General features: G+C 34.3%; 1 protein-coding gene across 1 annotated transcript; it reads right to left on the bottom strand.

The window, feature by feature from the left end:
• Positions 1-288: 288 nt before the first annotated feature.
• On the bottom strand, positions 289-18,014 carry LOC108344833 (co-chaperone protein p23-2). The gene is made up of 6 exons (XM_017583343.2): positions 17,849-18,014; positions 17,355-17,538; positions 15,893-16,049; positions 1,433-1,461; positions 1,293-1,338; positions 289-694 (listed from the first exon to the last, which is right to left on the bottom strand). The coding sequence occupies exons 1-6, from the start codon at positions 17,851-17,853 to the stop codon at positions 663-665; spliced, it is 453 nt and encodes a 150-aa protein (XP_017438832.1). The 5' UTR covers positions 17,854-18,014; the 3' UTR covers positions 289-662.
• Positions 18,015-19,741: the final 1,727 nt, after the last annotated feature.

Below are 19,741 nucleotides of genomic sequence, written 5' to 3'. Positions count from 1 at the left end.
AGAATGAAAGGAAAGGATATGAAAAGAAATTCCGGAAAAGAAAAACAAAACTCAGATTCCAACAATGAAAAATGATTGAGAACTTCTGAGAAAAACGATCATATCGATCCAATGTTAAAAAACGCTCAGTCCACACCGGACGACGACCTTGATAACCTAAACCATAACCATGCCTTTATCATAATTTTTATGTCAATAAATTAAAATATGCAATTCATCAAATCAAAGATTTAACTATCAAAAGATCACAGATTGGAGTCATTTCCATCTTAGTACTTTTCAGAAACGTTAAATCCCATAAAAATGAAATAAAATAGAAGAATGGCCTTTCAGATAAAAGTTACAAGCTTGAAAGACACGTAATCAAAGTTAGGGTTGTCTAATCTTAAAACAATGTTGTTTAGAACAACGTTAGATTGATTATATGATGCAACCAGAATTCCCTTCAAAGAAACCCTCATCAGAATTGGTTCCGAGTAGTCACAAAAGATGGAGACTATTTGTTCCAAAGCACTACTACTAAGATTCTATATACAAGGCAGCCACACAATCATATCACAGTACATTTTATAAAGTAGTCTAATTCTGCCCCTATCAGAATAGTTCAACATGATTCCATGTTCCCCATGCTTCTTATATCTTAGTTAGTACTATATGAGTTACTAACCCCTAGCCTTTTCCAAGTCAGGAAGATCTGCAAATGATAATTATTCATGTCAGGAGGGGAAGAGCACAATAAATATGGAAAATGATTATAAATAATTAAATATCAAATAAATAAAACCAAATGAAGTAGTTTTTAATTTACTACTAACAAATTGTCAATTGAGGAAATATAGACATTCATTTTACGGACTGATAGGGAGATATAGAGCTCGTGCCATGCATGTGCACACTATAACAGTAACCATATATTATGACTGTTGGGATAAATTTTTCAAGTAGTCATAGAAGAGAATGAGATAAAATGAACTGTGGAGTGTCAGTCTAACTAAGATATCATAGTTCATAGTGATGCATAACATGAGTTTTAATAAAAAGAAAAGTCAACTTATGTTGCATGCACTTCAACCTCAACAGAAATCTTCTCATCTAATTTCCCTATAAGTTGAGGTACACATGCTGATTTTACCTCTCCTACAAGTGTTTATTGAGAAGCTTTTCTTAAGTCTAAAGGATCTCATTATGCATATATTCCATACAGATATTAATATTACAACAAAGACATGTCACTAAGCAATTGAAAGAATCACTAAAATTTAATTAGAGATACAAGGGTATCGATCACTCACACAACATTCCATCATCATCACTGCTTCCCTCATCTTGACCAACAAACTGCAAAAGAACAAGATGCCATTGATTGAGATTAGGTACCGAGTTACTAAATTTTGTAACTATTACATTTGGCTCGTGAAAAAAATTATTTTACCCGAGAATCATCATCAGATACCAATTCAGCTGCAAAAGTCCCAACAAAAGCTTAATCAGATTACAGCAATTCTCACAAAAAGTAATAAACTCTATCGTAATCCTCAAGCAACTTAAACAAAGATCAGGATGCTACAATGGTGTGAAATGTGAATTGAGAATTGAGAATAAAAAATGATTTTGTAGAACTAGGTAAATCAGGATAAAATGAATAAGATAGGCAGCATCTTAAGAAAAAAGGAATTTTAGGAGGTTAATCAGGATGCCTGAAAGCAGTGGTACCGTAGCAATCACAACAGCTTACTTGTTCCCACCTAACATGGTGGTTGGGGAAAGGGGAAGACCAGACGAACACACAGGAAAAGTATAATATGTAAAGTACTGATGAAGCAGTAGAGGAAGGTATAGGTAAGTTGTCATCATGATTACTTCTGGTCAAGGGGGTAGAATGATGTAAAATACTGATCACATACTCAAACTTCTATCAATATACCAAGTTGAATAGAACTAATACAAACCCATCTCAGTAACAGTGCTATCATAATTAGATTCGAAACAATGTATTTCTAATACAACATAAGTACTTTATTTATATTGAGAAAAAATTAATAAAATAAAGATATGATTCGGGAATAAAAACAACAACATTCCAAATAATACATATATAATTTAGATATTCTTAGCTAAAAAGGATCTAAGCCTTATTTCTATAATTGTACTGCTTCTCTTAGTAACTTGCAGTAAATATGATTGATTATTGGTCCTCTTAGTGACTTAGGTGAATATGTCGGCCAACTGTTCACTAAAGTTGACAAATCTAGGAGTGACACTTCTAGACTCTACCTCTTCTCTTACAAAATGACAATCTACTTTAGTATGTTTGGTCTTCTCATGAAAGACAAAATTAAAGGCAATGTATAATGCTGTCTAGTTGTCACTGCATTTGGGAACTTGCTTCAAAATTTAAGCTCATTGAGGAGTTGTGCCATATGTGCTCACAACTAATAATATCATTACCCTTTATTGTGCTTTTGCACTTGATCTTTCCATAAAATTTATTTTTTACTTTTCCAAGATATTAACTTGATTCCAGCAAGTACACAGTACCTTGAAATAAAATGTCTATCGCTAATTGACCTTGAAATGAAACGTCTATTGCTTTGTGACCCTATCTAGGCTAGGCAGAGTCAAAATACCCAACAATTTCAGTACTTCCCTTGTCTTCATAAATGAAGCCTTTGCTAGGAGCATTCTAAATATACTTTAGGATCCGTATGACTACATCCCGATAATCTTGATAAAGAGAGTTTAAAAATTGACTTATTATGTTCACTGCAAATGTAATGGTAAAATGAGACCTAGTAAGGTACTCTCAAGGTTAGAATATGGTTCTTCTTTGTCAAGTACTAGTTTGACACCTAGATCCATTGGTGTGTCCACAAGTTTAGCATTTAATATTCATGTTTCTCTCATAATGCCTAGAGCATATTTTCTGAGATATGACCAAGCCATCCTTGGATTGTGCAACTTTTATAGCAAGGAAATATCTCATGTATCAAAGATTTTTTTGTCCAGAATTGTCCAAGATGTTGTTTTGTAAGGCCAATCAATATGTACTCTCTAGACGATACATAGCAATGACACATGGCAATCCTATCATTTACCATCCTTCCAGCCCTCTGAAGCCTTTCTTGCCTTCCACAAGGTACCATCATTATGGATGACCCACTTTCATGAGAAAGACCAGTTTACCCCAATCTTAGTAGGTTACCCGGAACCTTCCTACCCCATCTAGCTGCACAAAGGTTGATAAAGAATGAAATCTTAAATCTTTCTCTCAAGACATGGCGTGTTTGGACAAGAGAGTACTTTTGTCACTTGTTGCACCGAGTTTTTATGTCCCTTGGAGGGATATCTCATAGGGAATAGGCAACATCTTTGCACAACAATTCATTAAGGATCATACAATTGCTACCCCTTTCTCCATGTGAAACACTCCTCAAACGGTCTTCAAAACTCATTCGGACATTGTCTACCCGAGGTTGCCTACCCTCAATAATAGAAAGCTCAAAGAAGTTGCTCTACCTGCACCTTAAAGGTTTAAAGCTTCTACCTCCAAGATCATTTGTCGGGATGGGAGTTCGGAATTTCATAAGAAGAAAGGGTTTGCAAGAACCCTAGATGAAAAGGTTGTAGTAACTACAAACGAGAAAATGATGAACGATTTTGACATCTCTTATGTTAGATATATTGCATTTTATGTTAATTAGGAAATCATGTCGCTATGTTAATTATGTTATTTTTATATATTCATTTATATTTGGGCTTAGTCCACATTCTCTTTATTATATACATTACCCTATGTGTATTTTCTACACAAGGGAGATTAATCCTATACCTAGTTCTTCACTATATTCAATATGATATCTAGAGCTCAAGGTTTTTTAGGCAATTTTTTTCTATCGCCTCTACCACTACAACCATTGCCACCATTGTCACCATCAGTAGCCATCACAGTTGCCAGAGTTTCAGTTCAGACCAGCGACCACACGGTTTTGATTGTATCGGCCAGGCGACCTCCACGCTGCAAGAATCACCACCATCGGAGCAGCCACAATCCCTCACACACTGCTCAAAGTCGTGCCTCTGTCTATTTTGCCACCTTGCTTGGCAGCACATCGTGACCCCTCTCCGACAACCAACACCTGCGTCAAGATCACCTCTTCATCCTCTTTCTAGATCTGGTCTCATTGATCCAGTTGGACCTCTTTGGTGTTTTAGGGTTTCTCTCTCTTCCTCCATGGCATCTTCCACTACCTCTTCCTCTTCCAATCTCTCTTCTGTCACTAGTGTGTATGACCTGTCAGTCTTTACTAACTATGTCAATGTGCACTTGCACATTGATAAGTTAAATGACACTAATTATGTGACTTGGACATCAGACATTAAACTTTAGCTTGAGTGTTCAGGACATCTTGATTATCTTACTCAAAAAGTGACTGATATTACTCCCGATGACTTTTCCCGTTGGAAGAGAATTGATGCTCAGTTATGTATGGTTATGACACATGTTCTGAAGTCTAAGAATAAGCCAAATTATTATACACCAATGATACTTTGCATCTTTATGGTGTTTATCACGATCTTTTCAATGTTGTTGTTCCTCAAAATCAAGACTCTATAATTGATTATTTGGATAAGATTCATGCTCTTTTTTTATGAATTTAATGAGTTATTACCTCCTACCTCTACTCTTGCCCAAGAAATAAAGCAACAGTCAAAGTTTTTCATGGTATTAACTTTACACGGACTTGCTGATAAATATTCACATGTTTGTGTTTAGATTTGGGTTACCCTGTTATACCCAATTTTACTTCTACTTGTTGCACCCTTTTACGTAAGCCAAGTAAACTTATCAATGATACACCTTTTATGCTGATGATTCCTCTGCTTTGACATCTCAACGTAATGATCACATCCACTCTCGCAAGCCAGGAAAAGGGTGTCACAAGTGTGACCATTGTGGCAAACTAGGCCACAAGATTGACAGGTGTTATGCATTAGATGGTTGTCCTCCTCAATATGTTGTTGTCGTTGCTCAGACTGATTCTCCCTCACCATCATCTATTGTGGACCCTCTTCCATTTGATATCGCCAATAAATCTTAGTGCCGTCAAAATGGGTTGAAACCCGTGAACCAACCCGGCTCACCACGGGTTTGAGCCGGGTTGGGTTGGAAAAAAATACAAAATTTTTTATGCGAGCCAATTTTGACCTGGCTCACTAAGAACTCGGCTCACACGGGTTGAACCCGTGGTGGGTCGGGTTGGCTCACCAACCCACCTATTTTTTTTAATTAAATTAAATTAATTAAATGAATTATTCAAATCCTATATTTTTTTTATTGAAATCAAATTAATTAAATTAATTATTCAAAATGCACAACCTTTACTTAGCAATAGAGCCTTTCGCGCTGCTATCTTTCCAAAAGTTCCCCTCTGCAAATAAAACTCTAAGATTATAGATTGGATAATATTATAGATGGAGATAAAGAAGAAGATGCTTCAAGAGAGCATAATACCGTGGATTTATCCATTCAGGACTCCAATTTAATAGATGGATAATATTATAGATTGGATAATTCAGGAATATATCATTTGTTTTATCTTGTTTTTAGACCTATCTACAAGCATGACAGTTTTATCTTGTGCTATATATTTTTGTTAACAGCTATATGTAGTTTCTTGGTCAAACGGTTGTGTATGTCTCATTAAACTAAATTGGCCAAATTTTATGCCTGATAGCTTAGAATATATATAACAATATATTTCTTTTGTTTCATTTTCTTTTATATCAATTGGTCCAATTATTACTGTTTCAATTTGATCAATCAAAGTAACATATTATAAGAATATGAGAATTAGAGGGTGAAAAAAAAGTTAATTAAGTATGCCAATGAGCCAACCCGTTTAACCCACCAACCCGTGGTGGATTGGGTCGGGTTCGAATTTTTTCGGCTTGCTAATAAATGAGCCGGGTTGGGTTGGCTCACTAAGTGGCTAACCTATGGTGGGTCGGGTCGGGTCGGGCCGGGTTACCCGTTTTGACAACTCTAATAAATCTGCTCTCTTCAATGATTTTTTAAATTGTGTAAGGATCGTCGGCCCTCCAGTTCCACTACTTTTGTTGCACACACAGGTACATTTTTTGTTGGTCTAACTCAATCTTCGTCTATTAGTCCTTGGGTTCTCGATTAGGAGCCACAGCTCACATTACTGGTAACAAATCTTTGTTTTACTCTTTATCCTCTCCGGATAATTACCTTCTATTACAGTGGCTAATGGGTCTAGGGTTTCAACTCATGGTGTTAGTATTGTTTACCTTTTTCCTTTTCTATCCATTGATAATGTTTCGTATGTCCTTGGGTCTCATTTTAACTTATTATCCATTAGTTGTCTAACTCATTTCTTGATTGTGTTATTTCTTTCACCAAAACCTTTGTTTGTTTACATGACTTAAGTGATTGGCACCGAATGTGAGTCTCATGTTTTATCATCTCTACCCTTCTGCACATGTTAGCATAGTTATGGAGTCTCCATCTCTCCTTCATGCTCAGCTAGATCATCCCCGTCTAGCCAAATTGCATTAGCTTGTTCCCAGTTTGTCCAAGTTGTCTCATTTGGTGTGTGAATCATATCAATTAGGGAAAATAGTTGTAGTTTCTTCTCTAGTAGTGTCTCACAACATACTTCGTCCCCTTTTGCCTTAGTTCACTATGACATTTGGGGACTTGGTCGTGTTAAGTCTAATTTAGGTTTTCAATATTTTGTTACTTTTATTGATGCTTATTCCAAATGTACTTGGTTATTTTTAATGCAAAAATCATTCTGATTTATTTTATATCTTTCAAACCTTTTATAATGAAATTAAAACTCAGTTTGGTGTTTCAATTCAAACTTTGCAAAGTGATAATGGTCGTGAATATCTTTCAAGTTCTTTTAAGCAATTTATGACTTGTCATGGCATTCTCCATCAAACTTCATGCGCTCATACACCTCAACAAAATGGGGTGGCTAAGTGCAAGAATAGACATCTTATTGAAATAACTTATACTCTTTTAAATCATGGTGAGGTTCCTCAACATTTTTGGAGTGATGTTATTCTTAATGCATGTTATCTTATTAATCGTATGCCATCTTCGATTTTAGATAACAAAATTCCTCTTTCTATTTTATTCCTTATGAACCTCTCCATCTTTTGCCTTTGAAAATTTTTGGTCTACATGTTTTGTTCATAATTTTGGTCCTAGACTTGATAAGTTATCTCCTAGATTACACAAATGCGTTTTTCTAGGATTTACTCAATCACAAAAAGGGTGTTTTACTCCTTCTTTTAACCGTTATTTTGTTTCTGTAGATATCACCTTCAATGAGTTTTCTTTTTACTTTAAGGGTCTTTCTTCTTGTTAGGATATTTATCCTATTTTATCATCATTATAGTGTGTCAAGGGTTACCCTATTTATCATGATTATATTATGTCTAGGATTACCCTATTTATCATGTATTTGTGTATCAATTTATTCTTATAAATAGAAGATTGTGAGAGGGATCAATCAAGCCCTCTAGAATTATTTTACAGTTTCAATCTTAAGTTGGTATCAGAGCGGGTCGATCCCGCTCTGGTTTCTGTCTCGTAATATATATTTGTCCGGCGCCACAGTTCTTTGTCGCCCGCCGCTGCCCGCCGCCGGCCACCGTCAACCGTCGGCCACCGTCGGCCGTCGCCGGCCACCGTCTCCGGCCACCGTCTCCGGCCACCGTCCGGCCACCGTCACCGCCGGCCACCGTCGTCCATCACTGTCAAAGTTTCCTTCGTCTAAACCCTTAGGGTTTTCTTGTTCTTCGTTAGTACTATTCGTCTTCTTCAGAAATGGCGTCTGGCAGTACTCTTTCCTTCTCTGGAAGTCCATCAATTACCTCCGAGAAGCTAAATGGAAAAAATTATCTATCATGGTCTGCTGCTGTTGAAATGTGGTTCCTTGGCCAAGGGCATTATGACCACCTTGAGCGAGATGGAAGCCATGTGCCTACTGAAAAAGCTGATCAGTGGAAACAAGCAGATTTCCAGTTGTGTGCCCTGTTATGGCAATCAGTGGAACCCAAACTTTTTGTATCTTTGAGGGCTTTCAAAACTTGTCACTCCTTTTGGAAGAAAGCCCAAAACATTTATGCCAACGATATTCAACGTCTCTATGACACTACGAATAAACTTGCATCTCTTAAAATGGCAGACCATGATATGGTGTCCTTCATGACTGAAGCCCAATCTGCTGTCGAAGAACTTAGGATGTTTTTGGAAGTAGATCCATTAGAGGATATAAAAAAGAAACTAGACAAATTCTACATGGTGTTGATCCTTCGTGCCCTACATCCCGATTTTGATCATCTCAGAGATCAACTTCTAACTAGTCATGAGGTCCCCTCTATGGAAACATTGACCACTCGCCTTCTGCGTGTCCCGGTATCTCAAACTCAAGAAGCGCATGAACTAGTGGAACCATCTGTCATGGTTGCCACACGAGGAAGAGGAGGACGTGGCACTAGAGGAGGAGGACGAGGAGGTCGGGGACGTACTCAATGCACATATTGTAAAAGGATGGGTCATACTCAAGAGAATTGCTACTCCTTACATGGTTTCCCTTCCAAAACCGCCAATATTTCGAAGACTGAAACTTCCACTTTGAAAACTGAAACCTCTACTTCTATGTTTTCTGAGGATGAATATCAAGAGTATTTAAGGTTAAAGTCTAACAGCTTGGCACAACCATCTCAATCTCCCAATACATCAACAGCCTGCGTTTCTCAATCTATGGAATGTCAAAATTCATGGGTAATTGACTCAGGTGCTTCTGATCACATTTCTGGTAATACCTCTTTGTTCTCATCTATTTCCTTTCGAGAAAAACCTCATTTCATAACTCTTGCAAATGGATCTAAAACTTCTTCCAAAGGAGTCGGTCATGTTTCTTTGTCTCCCTCCCTCAATCTCAACTCAGTCCTTTTTGTCCCTAATTGTCCTTTTAATTTAATTTCCTTAAGCCAGTTGACTAAAATGTTAAATTGTTCAATAACCTTTGATCATAAATCTTTTGTTATACAGGAGCGTGGTTCGGGGAGACAGATTGGAGAAGGATATGAAGCTGGCGGATTATACCATTTTGGATCTCGTCCAAGGGTGTCTTGTGTTGCTGCTCTTAATCCTAAAGTGCTACATGATCGACTTGGCCATCCTCATTTGTCCAAATTAAAAAAGATGTGTCCTGAACTTAGTGGTCTCCAAACCTTAGAATGTGAGTCATGTCAATTAGGAAAACATGTTAGATCTTCCTTTCCTAAAAGGTCTCAATCAATATGTAATTCTAGTTTTTCCATCATCCATTCTGATATATGGGGACCTAGTCGTATCTCCTCCTTTGGTTATAGATATTTTGTTACCTTTATTGATGAATATTCAAGATGTACTTGGGTTTATCTTATGAAAAATCGTTCTGAATTGTTAGCTATCTTTACATCCTTTTTGAATGAAATCAAGAATCAATTTGGTCAAGTAATCAAAATATTAAGAAGTGATAATGCCAAAGAGTATTTTTCATCCTCCTTTTCTGCCATCTTGAGTTCCCATGGTATCTTACATCAGTCTACTTGTCCTCATACACCACAGCAAAATGGTATAGCAGAACGAAAAAATAGACACTTGGTTGAAACTGCTCGTACCCTTTTGCTTGGTGCCCATATTCCTGTCCATCACTGGGGGGATGCCATCTTAACTGCATGTTATCTTATTAATAGGATGCCCTCCTCCTCTCTTGATAATAAAGTCCCTTTCTCCATTTTGTTTCCTAATGATCCTCTCTTTCATACATCTCCCCGAGTGTTTGGCTGTGTATGTTTTGTTCATGACATGTCTCCAGGTCTAGACAAACTCTCCGCTCGCGCTCTCAAATGTGTCTTCTTAGGCTATTCTCGACTTCAAAAAGGATATCGGTGTTACTCTCCTGAAACTAAGAAGTATTACATGTCTGCCAATGTCACATTCTTTGAACAGACTCCTTACTTCTCTCCATCTGTTCAGGATGTTTCTATCCTCCAGCAGGTCCTTCCTATTCCAATGGTTGAGTCAAATAGCTCCACTGTTTCTGTCATTCCCAGTCATGATCACAATCCTTCTACACCTGTTTCTCCACATACTGAGATCATCCCACACAGGGCCCCAATGGATAGTCCACCTCCCCAAGACAATGGTGAATCTCCTACTTCAGATTCTTCTCCCTCGTCACCTCCTCCCACGCCTCCTGGTGCAAATGATTCAGCATGGCCTATTGCCCTCAGAAAAGGTACTCGTTCCACTCGGAACCCTCATCCCATTTATAATTTTCTAAGCTATCATCGATTGTCGCCCTCCTATTTTTCTCTTTTATCCTCAATGTCCTCTGTTGTTATACCCAAGAATGTGAAAGAAGCACTTGATCATCCTGGATGGCGACAAGCTATGATTGCAGAAATGCAGGCTCTTGACCACAGTAATACTTGGGAGCTGGTGCCCCTTCCCCCAGGAAAAAAGGCGGTTGGTTGTCGATGGGTGTATGCAGTTAAAGTTGGCCCTGATGGTGAAATTGATCGGCTCAAAGCTCGGCTTGTTGCAAAAGGTTACACTCAGGTTTATGGTCTTGATTATTGTGACACTTTCTCTCCTGTAGCCAAGATGACTACTATTCGTCTCTTCTTTGCCATGGCAGCCATTCGTCACTGGCCACTTCATCAATTGGATATCAAGAATGCCTTCCTACATGGTGATCTTGAGGAAGAAGTTTATATGGAGCAACCTCCAGGGTTTGTTGCTCAGGGGGAGTCTGGTATGGTATGCAAATTGCATCGATCTCTATATGGCCTCAAGCAATCCCCACGTGCTTGGTTTGGAAAGTTTAGCTCCATTGTTCAAAAATTTGGGCTAAAACGCAGTGAAGCAGACCATTCAGTTTTTTATTGTCATTCTTCTCTCGGGAAATGTGTTTACTTAATAGTATATGTTGATGATATTGTCATTACAGGAAATGATGCTGTTGGAATATCTCAACTAAAAGAGTACTTGTGTAGACATTTTCAAACCAAGGATCTTGGAAGTCTCAAATATTTCTTAGGCATTGAAGTAGCGCAATCAAAAGATGGAGTTGTAATCTCCCAAAGGAAGTATGCTCTTGATATATTACAAGAAACAGGCATGATTGATTGTAGACCGGTAGACAGTCCCATGGACCCAAACCAGAAATTAAGGATAGAAGAAGGTGAATTATTCTCCGATCCAGAGAGGTATAGGAGGCTGGTTGGCAAACTGATTTATCTCACTATTACAAGGCCAGATCTATCCTTTGCAGTTGGAGTGGTTAGTCAGTTCATGCAGGCTCCATGTATTGACCATTGGAATGCTCTCATTCGCATTCTAAGGTATGTAAAGAAGGCTCCCGGGCAAGGATTGTTATATGAAGATAAAGGAAGCATTCATGTCTCTGGGTATTGTGATGCAGATTGGGCAGGTTCACCTATTGATAGACGGTCTACAACAGGATATTGTGTTTTTCTGGGAGGAAACATTATTTCATGGAAAAGTAAGAAACAGAATGTAGTAGCTCGATCAACCGCGGAAGCCGAGTATAGGGCAATGGCATCACTAACATGTGAACTTATATGGGTGAAACAATTCCTTCAAGAGGTTAAATTTTGTGACATCCATACTATGAAGATGTATTGCGACAATCAAGCTGCTCTCCACATTGCATCAAATCCAGTGTTTCACGAGAGGACTAAACATATAGAAATTGATTGTCATTTTGTTCGTGAAAAGTTGTTGACCAAAGAAATATGTACTGAGTTTATTGGGTCAAACGATCAACTCGCAGATGTATTGACCAAGTCATTAAGGGGTCCTCGGATTGAGTTTATTTGTTCCAAGCTTGGTACATACAATTTGTATGCTCCAGCTTGAGGGGGAGTGTTAGGATATTTATCCTATTTTATCATCATTATAGTGTGTCAAGGGTTACCCTATTTATCATGATTATATTATGTCTAGGATTACCCTATTTATCATGTATTTGTGTATCAATTTATTCTTATAAATAGAAGATTGTGAGAGGGATCAATCAAGCCCTCTAGAATTATTTTACAGTTTCAATCTTAAGTCTTTTGATGTGTCTCTGCCTACTATAGTTAATATCCCTATTACTTGTGATCCTCCTGTTGTGCATAGTCCACCGTCAAATTCTCCTCCTCCACCACCCCTTTAGGTTTATAGTCAAAGACATCATTTCCAACAACCACCAAATGACTTACATCAATTACAAACTATTTTGTATCCTTCGACTCCGACAACTGAGTCTGACCTTACAATTGCCCTTCATAAAGGTATATGTTCTACTTGTAATCCCTCTCCACATTATATTGTTTTTAGTTACCATAGATTATCTTCACCTTTTTATACCTGTCTTTCATACATTTCTTTTGTGTCCATTCCTAAATCTGTCAGTGATGCCTTAGCTTATCTTGGTTGGCGGCCATGCTAGATAAACTAAGTGTTCTTCAAAATAGTGGAACTTGGGAGTTCGTCCCATTACCATTTGGAAAATCTTGTAGTTTTGCTATCAAAGTTGGTCCTGATGGTACTATTGATCGTCTCAAAGCTCAACTTGTAGCGAAAGGCTACACAAATTTTTGAATTGGATTATGGTGATTTTTTCTCTCCATTCGAAAAGATGGCTTCTGTTTATTTCTAGTCATGGTTGCTCTTCAACAATGGTCTCTTTATCAAATAGATGTAAAATATGTTTCTCTCAATGGAGATTTGCAAGAAGAAATTTATATAGAACAACCTCCTGCATTTGTTGCTCAAGGAGAGTCGTCTGGATTGGTATGTTGTCTTCGCAAATCTTTATATGGCCTAAAACACTATCCTAAGGCATGGTTTGGAAAATTTGGCAGCATTGTTCAACAATTTGGTATGACTCAAAGTGAGGCAGATCATTCAGTCTTTACTAGACACTCAAGTGTTGGATGTGTTTATTTGATAGCATATGTTGATTACATTGTTCTTACATGTAGTGACCACCATGGCATCTGCTAGATGAAACAACAACTTTGCCATCATTTTCAAACCAAAGATCTTGACAAACTCAGATATTTCTTGGGTATTGAGATAGCACAATCCAACGATGGTATTGTAATATCTCAAAAGAAAGTATGCATTAGATATTTTGGAGGAAATTGGGTTGATGAATTCAAAACCTGTTAACACACCCATGGATCCTAATACCAAACTCCTACCAAATCAAAGGGAGCATATTTCAAATCTTGAGTAGTTAGACTCATCCATCTTCTCAATATTAAAAATATGGTTAGAAAAATGGGTGAATATGTTATTAATGTTGATGAGGTGTTGGAAGACATTCTCTTTCTCAAAATATAGAAAAATAGTAATAAAATAATCTGAGAGAAAAAATTAGATCAAACCACTAGATGAACTGTCATGGAGCCGTCACTACACATGTAGGGTCGTACATGAGACACAACAAACTACATTAGGATTGTTGTAATTAGAGAAGATATCTTTAGAATCTTCCTAATTAGAGAAAATAGATATATAATCTTCTATTTTATTTTGTTTACCTAGTTTCCTATTTCCCTTTTTAGGAGAATTAGATTGTTACACATAGAGGATATGAGAATGTATTTTTTATGATTCAGAATATATTAAAATCAGTCCTTTTTTTCAACTAGGATTATACTGAAAAATGCCTTCTACTGAACACGAATTTAATCCATAGGATTACATAAGCATAAAGGTTAACATCTAAGAAAGAGAGAATATGAGCAAAAAAAAAACAACTCAATGAAACAAGATAGAAGGATGTGACATCTCAAGAAAATAAGAACTAAAGAATAGAAAAGAAAAGAGAAAGTGTAGATGACTTAGATGGAAGGAAGAGCACTAGTAGAGGATGAAGCTCCATGAAAAATTACCACTTGCCTCCTAAGAATTCAAGTTAAGATCCAAAGCAAGAATTCACTATCATAAATAGAGGTGACAAAGTGGGCTAGCCCAACCCATTTTTGCCCAACTTGCTGTTGGCCCACCAAAAATGGGGCGGGCCACTAACCTTCCATGGCAAAACAGGTCAAAAGTCTTGGTGGGTTGTGCCCCCCAGCCCACCAACTATGTTTCTAAATTTTTTTTTTCATATACATACATATATACAATATATATATATATATATATATATATATATATATATATATATATATATATATATATATTAAAAGCATAATCATATAAATGTTTTTTAAGTTTTTAATTGATTAATTGATGTCTCTAATCAGATAAATGAAAATAATTATTACCTTTATAATTATTCTATTCTATTATAATTAATAATTTGAAGTTAAATTGTAATAGTTAATAATTTAACTTACAATACTATTAGATATATGCATCCTTCAAGTAATATAATACAGAAAGATTAATCTTTTAAAAAAAAAAATCATTTTGACAGACAAGCAGGCCAGCCTTCAAGTAATATATGCATCCTTCAAGTAATATAATACAGAAAAATTCAACCCAACCTGCCAAAATTTGGCAGACAAGCAGGCCAGCCTACTATCCAGAGCCCACTTTGACACCCCTAATCACAAGTGTTCTCACAAGTCTAATTTCATTCAAAATTCAAGGTAAACATTACAAGACAAGGTATGGCTATTTATAACCAAATAGAATTGGAAATTTAAATGAAATTCAATCCCTAATTCTAGTGAAATGAAACGCAAATGTGACTTCTCAAGCACATTTGGCAATGCCTAAAAATTCAAATGGAAATGGACAGAAGAATTTAAATTTAAAATTAAAAAATTAAATCCTTGAAAATCCTTAATTGGTTGGATTTGAAGGAGGCATTTTCCATGCATTGTTTATGCATCTTGAATACATGTTTTCCTTGCTTGCTTTGAATCCTTGGATTACCAAATTTAACTCCAAGAATTGAATTCACATAGGCTTCAATTTGGGCCTGTTTTACCTCATGGCACACCTTGTTTGCTTATGTTGCGTTTGTCTTCATTATTGTACAGTAATTACATATATGCAAGTGGGCTTAGAAAAGATGCATCTAAACCTATTTACTAGAATTAAATTCACCACTTTTTTATAATTCAAGATACAAGCTTGGTTGCTATCTAGGTTTTTATGGATCTTTAATTATTGTGAAGGTTATCTTATCGGTAATATAAGAGATAGAAAAGCTAAGGATTCTGGATTGATAGCTATTCAAACTCTTAACCTATTATTCAAATCCCCTCTTACTCTGATAGCAACAATAGTCAAATTTAGTTTATATTTTATCTTTACCGGGGACCATGTTTCCAAATATTTTACCCAAAAATTGGTATAAGAAACAATAAAATTTCAAGTCTAAAGAACTTAGAACTGGAAGCTGTACAATGTACTAAGAAAGAAAAAATTAACAGAAGATGCTACAATCGCAATTATTGAACCGTTCATGCAAATATCCTTTCATAAAGAGGAAGATCCAGGAAAATAAAGTTTGCAATATCAAGATGATGAAGATGATGATGAAAATGATGATGAATAAAAGATTATGTCAATCACTCTTGTGGCATAAAGCTGAAAACAAAACTATCATCATTTTGTACAATTTGTGATTTTAACTCTTAAGTATAAACATGGCGAAAAGGTTTCTCTTCCAAATGAAAGCTAGAGCAAAATTGCAAGATGGTTCATTCTTGACACTAAATGCATTGATGGCCACGAAAATATGAATTCTCACATTTAATTTCAGAATAAAAATTTTAAATATAAAAATCTAGCTTCCAAGGGAAATTATGATTTATAGAAGCTTACAAGTTGACTCTTCATCTTCATCACACCATTTGTTCCAATCAACCTTCAGGTATGGAGCAGGTTTCTCTTCAGACTTCAATAGCCTCTTCCACCAACCTTTTTCTCCTTTCTGAATTGAGCATAGTATGTTTCTTAAACCAGATTTAGTTTTACAACCCTACACACCATAATAAAAAATTTAAGGATTTGACCATCAAACCTTTTCTTTTAAAAAGTTTGACATGGAAAAGAAAAAAATAAGAGGCAAAAAACTGTTGAGTCAAATTCTCTTGAGAAATTTATTTCACCACCAGGTCTCTAACTTTTAGCATAATATTTAAGTAGTTTCATATTTATTCAACTTCAATAGAACCTTAAACAAAACCGGTATTTATGTAAACATAAAAACATTGCATGCTTCATATATGCATATGAAGAAAAATCCACAAGCTGTTCCATATAGCATGACAATTTTTCTTGAGAGTGATAAAAGACTCAACAAAAGAAAAGACAATGGGACAGGTATGAAACAGCAGGTAAAAGAAACAAAGCAACAATGTGATGTAGGAGACGATTAGGGACAACACAAGGTGGCAATGATTGGTTTCAGTTGGAAGCATTGACCAAATTTTGGGAGATATTGGAGTATAATGAAGTCATAACAGTGAATCAATGACAAAGTACTGACTTCTCAAAAAAATAAATTGCCCACACTTCAGATGTAAATAATTCTTCCTATGTATCAAGGTTAAATGCTTAAGTTATTAGGTGAAGAAACGGAAATAGTTTAACATCTCTTATACTGTATATAATTATGTTAACTGAAAAGTGTACTAATACACAAGTTGCATGCATTGATGCTGCAGAAATATTCAAATCTCGCCAATGAAGGCAAGGCAAGGCTTGACAGACCATATTTCTTGCTAAAAATAATAATAGTAAACCCAAACAGACACACATACAAACATACATATGGAATAGTATTCAGGATTTACAAGCTTTCCACAATGCCTTAACCACAAATGACCATTGTCGACCAAATTACCAGAGATTTTGTACAGCTCAAGATGGGATTAGACAATAGGGAAACCCCAAACCCAAAGGTTGGAACAGTTTCAATATAACATAATTAAAAGGAATCATTTCATCAAATATTTCTTTTGAAAGCACAGCATCAGTTTCAAACCATAATATGTCCAACAATCCCAAAAGCTAAGAAGGGTACTTTCAGTCCAAGAGGTATTCAATGGACAAAAAGAAAATGAGAGATCAAATTCAAATGGAAGCACCAGAGAATTATATTTAGAAAACATATAGCCAGCCCCATATCCTTCAAAAATCATTATACACATCACTACAATCACAGTTATCATTACACAGTCACAAAACACGATTTCACACAAAACATGCACAAAATAAAGTAACAGTGTGGCATTTTTCTAATGCCAAGAATGTGATAAAACAAAAACATAATATCCCTCACCTCAGGTTCAATGGATCCATAAAGTTCCAAGCTAAAGCTGTAGGATTCATCTTGAACCCCCGAAGCAGAGAAACTAAACCAACCCTGAGGCTCACACTTCACAGAAACATCCTTGGCATCAGGTAGAGCAACAGTAAGGTAAACCTTATCAGAACGTTGAGCCCACAGAACTTCAGGATGGCGACTAAGCTCACAAAAAAAAAAAAAAGACACAATTTTTCAATGACATTACAAATAAATGGGTAAATTGCTCAGAATATTAAAATGTTACAAGTTACAGCTAAATGGGTCAACTGTATTACAATGTCTTTCCCACAAAAAGATGTGAAACAGAAGCGGCAAAGACAATATAGAAATGGAGTACTGGTAAAAATTAAGTTATCTTAAGAGTGATAAAGTTTTCTTTCTTGGCAGCAGAAACTAAAAAAAGCTTTAGAAAATTAATAGTAAGTGAAAGAATGAGATGAGAACAAAAAAAGAAGCAAACAAAGAACCTCATTTGTTGAGTGAGGAAGACGAATGCGAGATAAGAGTCTCCAAAAGAGAAATAAATTTGGTTATGATTACGATATTGTAATGACTTCAACACAACCTCAAGCTTCTTTCTTGATTCTTTGATCTCACCTTCCTTGTCAAGGTTACTCAACTGCAACCTACAAATATTCCTTAGTAGAGTTAACTTTTTATTCTTTTAATAGAGATATTTGCCTTCTATTTTTTAATAAATATTAATCATTTTTCATTTTTCAATCAATGTTTAAGATTAATAAATAAATATAGTTTTCAAATAAATTTAGAAATTTTGAATTTAACTACTGCCGTCAGTCTTCAAAAATTTAAATACACGATTTATAACAAAGTGATATAAGATTGTTATTTGTCCTATCATCTTTCTTAGTTTTCTATCTAATTTGACAACTTTATAATTTTATTATTTATTTATAATTTAGTTTTAAATTTTATAATTTATTATATAATTTTAAAATTTTTTATTTAATTATAAAATCTATAATTTTATAATATTATAATTTTATAATTTTATCATTTTATAATTTTAAATTATAAACTTTTATAATTTTAATATTTTTAAATTTTATACCATTATAGTTTTATAATTTTATATTCTATAATTTTATAATTTTATAATTTTTATCATTTTATAATTTTTAATTTTTAATTTTTTAATTGATTTAATTAAGTTTTAAGTCTTAAGTTGAAAACTTCCAATTGTGTTCCGCTAAAAAATTTATGATTATTGGGTCTTTCCAAATTTAAAACTTTTTAATTAAGTTTTTAATGTTAGATTTTTATGTTAATATGGTTCTAATCTTATCCGTCACTAATTTTGCACTACATTTAGTTGTAAAATTTATAATTTTATAATTTGTAATTTTATATATTTATAATTTATAGTTTATAATTTTATAACTTATAATTTTATATATTTATATTTTATAATTTAAAAATTCTATAATTTTATAATTATACTGTATAATTTATAATTTATAATTTTTTAATTTTTATAATTCTATAATTTTGTGATATTATAAATTTAGGATTTTATAAGTTTATGATTTTACAATTTTATAATGTTGTCATTTTATATTTTTATAGCTTTATAATTTTGGTCTTTTTTTCATTTTTTAATTTTCTAATTTAAAATTTTCATTATTTTATAATTTTATAACTTTACAATTTTAAAACTTTATAATTTTATAATCCTATGATTTTATATTTTATAATTTTTTAGTCTATAATTTTTTAATTTTTTGCATTTTGTAATTTTATATCTTTACAATTTTACAGTTTTATATTTTATAATTTTGTGATATGCTTAATTAAGTTTCAAGTTCCTAATAAACTTAAGATTTTGAATTAAGTTCTTTTTAAATTTTTATGATATATTGAGTTTTTGTTAGTTAGATAATATATATATATATATATATATATATATATATATATATATATATATTAAGTAATATGATTGTTATCATATTCTATATCACTAGTTTGTCTTGTATGTAATTTTGTAATTTTGTAATTTTATAAGATATTCAAATACAAAAAAATTATTATTTACATTTATTTAAAAGTAAATGAAACAATTAAAAGTATTTCTTAATTACAACTAAAGTAAATTCTATCCTACAAACAAGCATTTTATTAAAAGTAATAAACATTTCCTCTCTCACTGCAATAATTAGTATATCATTCAAAAGACTAATTTATTGATTAAGTCATTGTTCTTAAGAAATAAGATTCATCCTGATATAGACTTTTATATAACATACATTGAAGAAAAACACAAAACAAAGACATCACAATAAGAACCTATTTGACAAAAGAATCAACAAACTAAAATGAGATGTTTGACTATTGTACTTGAA

The sequence above is a fragment of the Vigna angularis genome, chromosome 8 (genome assembly GCF_016808095.1).
Source record: "Vigna angularis cultivar LongXiaoDou No.4 chromosome 8, ASM1680809v1, whole genome shotgun sequence".
Classification (NCBI taxonomy): Eukaryota; Viridiplantae; Streptophyta; class Magnoliopsida; order Fabales; family Fabaceae; genus Vigna; species Vigna angularis.
The sequence above is the reverse complement of the archived record's forward strand: the minus strand, read 5'-3'. Positions and strand labels throughout refer to the sequence as shown.

What these genes read in the sequence shown, in the direction of transcription:
- LOC108344833 (XM_017583343.2), bottom strand. An exon ending in TGAAGATGAAGAGTCAACTT is followed by an intron (nt 1,462 to 15,892) that starts GTAAGCTTCTAT and finishes GGACTTTTGCAG; the next exon opens with CTGAATTGGTATCTGATGAT. An exon ending in TATCTGATGATGATTCTCGG is followed by an intron (nt 1,339 to 1,432) that starts GTAAAATAATTT and finishes GTTCTTTTGCAG; the next exon opens with TTTGTTGGTCAAGATGAGGG.